The sequence below is a fragment of the Nicotiana attenuata genome, chromosome 1, assembly GCF_001879085.1.
Source record: "Nicotiana attenuata strain UT chromosome 1, NIATTr2, whole genome shotgun sequence".
Taxonomy (NCBI): Eukaryota; Viridiplantae; Streptophyta; class Magnoliopsida; order Solanales; family Solanaceae; genus Nicotiana; species Nicotiana attenuata.
In genome coordinates, this window is record NC_031989.1 from 35,562,308 (window position 1) to 35,567,519 (window position 5,212).

The following is a 5,212-nucleotide window of genomic DNA, read 5'->3' on the forward strand; positions in this document are numbered from 1 at the left end:
GGATTGTAGACATGTGAACCCAGTTTTGCTCCATGATCTTTTTATACCTCTCTTCCATTCGGGCCCGCTTTCCCTCGGTAGCAGCAGCCTCTTCAGCTTTAGAATTCAAGGCTGCCTCCAAATTATTCACTCGTTCAACGGAGGCAGACTCGCGCTCGGCAGCAGCAGCACAACATCTACCTCTACCCATTTAGCCTTAGCCTCTTGAAACTGTACATTTAGCTGAGTGGCTTCTTGGCTAAGGGCCATCACTTCTTGCTCGCTTTACTGCAACCGAACCTCTAGTTCACTCGCCTCAGCAGCTTTTGCTTCCAGCACCGGTAGGCGAGCAGCAATTTGGTTCCTCTCGGACGATACCTGATCTCGCTCGGACATAATTCCCTCTTTATCGAGGATCAATCTCTTTGGTTCCTCTCGGACAACAGCTGATCTCGCTCGGACATAAGTCCTTATTTGTCGAGGATCAATCTTGAAGGCTCGAAAGTAAGAAAGTTGGCCTGAAAAACGTATATCAAAGTTAGAAAACCCATTATAACAGATAAACAAAAAAAGTAGTAGGAGAACAAGTACGGTACCGTTGCTGCATTGTGCATGGCGTTGTTCAACATACACTCCCTAGAAAGGGAATGTATCTTCTTCTTATCTTTCTCTGAAGCCAGTGACTTCAGGTAATTGGCAAGCTCCACCAGCCTAGACAGTAGATGGCACTACTTCAAAACTGAGAGAATGACGTTCCTCCTTTCTCGGGGATCTGGAATAATTGTAACCCAAATTCCCGTGATCGGGAGACTAAGGAGGAGAAGGAGCTTCTTTTTGGACATCGATGGCTAGTGGAGGAGACGTAGCAGTTGCTGGTGATGACGACGCGACTAGTGTAGAGGGGGATGAAGTTGATAGTGTTTTAGGCTGAGAAGCTGCTGCGACAGGGGCAGTGCTGATTATTGGTTGCTAACCAACCAAAGGCAGAAGAGGGACGATTTCCTACCTTACAGGACCGGTAACAGCAAAAGGGGTCAAAAAGCGAGAATCAGCATTATCTATTATCTCCATTTCTCCCTAAAGCGCTCGGACCTCGCCTTCGGTTGGGGTTCTAAGCTCTCAAAATTGAGAATTATGTTGAGCTGATGAAGATCATTGTTTTCTCTAAAGGGAAGCCTCTTCATCACTAGCATCCCCGTCATCATCAATAACCACAGTGGTTGCGATCGACGTGGGCATGGACTTTTTTATTTTCTTATTTTTATCCCTAGCCGAGGAAGAACGCCGCCTTTTTGGTTGCTTGTTCTCTAGCTGGGTACTCCAAGAGGAAGCACTTGCATCAGAGGCGGATCTGAGGGCATCGCTCCAAAGGGAGAGCCTCTTGCAACAAACTCGCAGCCTCCGTTGGATCGGCCAAAACCTCGACTCCGAGGTAGGTGACAGAACCCTGCGGGAGTCCTGAAACAAACAAAAATATATGGTTAGCAAGTTTTCTTATGTACATACAAAGGCAGAAACTAGAAAGAATCAGTTTCCCGTGGTTCTTGGCCTTCCATCCGTATTTAGGGGCTATCTCCTTCCGTCGACGGGTCTCTGGCGTAATAATATCCAGAATCTTCTAAACCCATTAGTCCAGGCCTTCAACCCTTGGTAGTGTCACCGAGTAGCTAAAATAATGGAAATAAAAAGGTTAAGAATGGTAGGGAACAGTCTTTTTACGGAGAAAAGATAGATTACAAACTTACGTGAATGAATCGATGATTTGGGAAAAGATAGAGTTGTGGCCGGGATGATATCCCTGGTAGCAATAGCGAAAACCGATCTATCCACCCACGGTCATTGTCATCATCCATGCTAGTAAGCAGAGCATAGTGTACGCGCTTGCTGAAACTTTATTACCCCCCCCCCTTCCCCCCCTCCCCCCCTCCCCCGAAAGATTTTGGGGAAGTAGAGGTTCATCATATGCGCCAGGGTTAGGGTTTTTCTCGTCTCCATGCACAGCCGGCGCAGACAAGCCACCGTTCGCCACACAGAAGGGCCTACTTGTGCCAAGCAAACCTGGTACTGTGGCATAACTCCAAGATCACGGGGTCAAATCCCCCGCTCAAAGAAAACGGACCCAAAGTGAAGGGGTACGTATAGACATGCGCAAAAAAAAAATCTTGGTGAAGGTAACCCGCTCCACCAGGTCAGAGGCAATGATGTTTAGGTCATGGCAGTTACAATCCTCCTTCACAATACTCGATGGGCGAATAGAAGAGGGATACCTGCTAACAGCCTAAGTTCGAGGATTTGCAGAAGAGAACTTCTCTTGGAAGTCATTAACAGTGCTAAAGTGTTTAGGTATGATGGTGCTTACCGTAGGGGATCAGCATCAAATCAACCTCCTTATCTATGATTCTCTTCGGGCCTCCATCAAAAAGAAGACTGGAGTTTTCAAAAAAATTAGTAAAAGAAGCCATAATAGCAAAAAGGTGATTGAGTTTTGAAGAAAGCCGGAAAGAGATGAAAGCAGAAGAAAATTGAGAGCAAAGAAGGTAATGAACTTATGAGGGCTTTGGAAGTGAAAGAGATAAGATGATGAGTATAAATAAAGATATAGACGGCAAAAATTATGGCTATGATTACCTCGAGAACCGGCGAAAATATTGCTGAACAGTTGGGCAAAACGTATTCGGGATATTAAATGCGAGAAGATGTACGTTTTATCAAGCGTCAGAGATTGCTCAAAAGGCTTCAGAAAATTTTCCGCCAAGAAAGGAATCTTCACCAACTTCTCGATGACATAAAGATGTGCCACCGGAAAGCAAGGGGATTATCTGTATAAAGTAAAATCAGTTTATATTAAATGATCGAATGATAGCGTGATACGTGAAAAAACCGGAGACAGGCGGAAGACAAATCAAGTAAGAATTAAGATTGGGAGCAACAGCTACAGCTAACATCGGGTAAGTCCCGAATGGAGCATAACCAATGTGAGCAGGTCGAATGGTTGTCACTAGATAGCATTTAATGAGGAATATTCTCTAGTATTAAATAGACAGTCGTTGCAGAGAATTTTAGCATTCATGACCTGCCGTTACATGTTTATCACTGGCCCTCTTTATTGTCATTTAAGAGGGGCTTGATCCTAGGATCTTGTTTCTTAGGTATAGCTATAAATAGAGGTTTCAACAACCATTTGAAGGACACGAAAATCTCTGGCTAACCTTATGCTATATTTTATTCTCAAGCTAAATAATACAACGTTACTTTTTATTTTATATCGCTTTTATTTCTGTCCTCGGAAGCATCACTCCCGGAGCCAGGCCTGCCATTTCCTTTGGTTTTAATGCTAAGTCTTATTTTTAATCTTACTTATCTATCGTTTCGGATCAAATCAATTCGCTTGTCTATAAACCACGTAACAAATTCAACTGTACCGTTTTACGGGTAAACAAAATGCATATAACTTACCTGAATTTAAGTTTTGTTCACTAATTGTGTAAAAAGCTTGTCATAATATTTACTTTATTATTTATTTTATGTTAATGATCAAATTACATATATAAAGTTACTTGTAATTACCTTCTAAATTCGTAAAACTAATAGAATCTTAATATTCATCACTGAATTTTTATTAAACTATAAAAATATCAACTTTAATGCTCATAAATTACAGGTTTATCAAGTTCCTGGAAGGAAATAGGATCCGGTTGGTGGCTACCTTTATAGATTAGATAGTAAATCTTTTTGTTTTAAGATGTAGTTAAGAGTTAAAGATGATTTTCACCTTTATTTAGGAAAATCTTAGAAAAACAGCATGTATCTGAATTCTTCAATTTTATTTGTAAGGATATTAGCATCAACATTCTTCTTCTACTTCTTTTGATAAAGAAGTATAATGAGACAAACAACAAGAAGACGACTAAGTCCAAGCTAGACCTAGAAACGCAACTATTTCTCTAGCAAAGATGATTAATTACACAACAAAACCGTGTTTACGTTTCACAATATCTTTTTTCCAAATGCTTCTTTTCGAACATTCATCATTTGATTGAACCCCTGGACTGTAGTTTGTAGCATACAATTTCTGGAACATATATCAAAACAGAAATACAACATTTAAAAGGACCTAAAAAAAACTTCAATTATCATGTAGCACCAATCTTCCCTATATGGTAAGGGGGAAAAAAAGTTTCACAAACTCAACATCCTTGGCTTTATTTCAGAAAATCATCAGCAAACTAGCCTTATTTTACACAGTACAGATAAGGGGTACGGATTCTTGAGTAATCTCCTCATTTAGACCATAATCCTCAGCTATCCACAGAACTGAATGAGCCAAAACGATAGGCAGAGTTGCAGCCAAAGTGATCAAAAGATGGATTCCAGCATGAGTAAAAATTAGAGCAAAGGATGTGCCAATGGCTAGCAGTGGCAGAACAATAGGCTTAGTATCGAACACGAAAAGCCAACGAAACAGAACTGTATTAGCCACTGCTCGAAGCAATAACAAATACAAGATTGTCACTTCCTTCATGGCAACTAAATAGACTAATGAAACCTTACGTTCAGGAATAAGCGCGATGAAAAGAACTATCCACACGAATTCAGCATAGTACAGCCCGAATTTGCCTAAGTTTCTTATAATTCGCGCTGCAGCTGATTCAGGGGTGGAAGGGATACTAAATGGACATGTAATTTGAAAGAAATATGGTTGGTATTTTTCAAGATTTGAGCTTTCTTTTGATTCATAAGGTTGGGTTTCGGAAGGAGGATCTGCAGAAGTGGCTGATGGCCTTTGCACTGGACCATAACTTGCCATTGGTGAATTGAATGTGTGAGTGAGACTATGGAGATTAAGGGTGTTGATTATATAAAGCAGAAACGAGTCACTGTCCAAGTCAATACTATGAATTTTCTTCTCTGACTTAAGCATAGACTTTGAAAAATCAAATACGAGAATAATTAATCATGGACCTGGTCACATATCATGACTTTTATCCCATTGGTACGTACTACACACTTCGGATGGCAAAATTGAGTTGGCAATACTATTTGTCACCACTATGACTGAACCTGTTTTGATCCCTTGTACCAAGGCCATTCAATAAAATCATCACTTATTATGTATACACACATCACATGACTTGACCTTTGATTATGGTTTAGAACTACCCTCAAGTTTGAGCTCCGTTAGATGTCAAGGAAAAATAAGGCTAGGGGGGGGGGGGGGGGGGGGTCGTTGGTA

At 41.0% G+C, this 5,212-nt stretch overlaps 1 protein-coding gene across 1 annotated transcript; it reads right to left on the reverse strand.

The window, feature by feature from the left end:
• LOC109240683 lies at positions 3,785-4,824 on the reverse strand. Its single transcript, XM_019407351.1, has one exon. It carries the CDS (start codon positions 4,784-4,786, stop codon positions 4,217-4,219), a length of 570 nt encoding a protein of 189 aa, XP_019262896.1. The 5' UTR covers positions 4,787-4,824; the 3' UTR covers positions 3,785-4,216.

What these genes read in the sequence shown, in the direction of transcription:
- LOC109240683 (XM_019407351.1), bottom strand. Translation starts at nt 4,786, where the DNA reads ATGGCAAGTTATGGTCCAGTGCAAAGGCCATCAGCCACTTCTGCAGAT.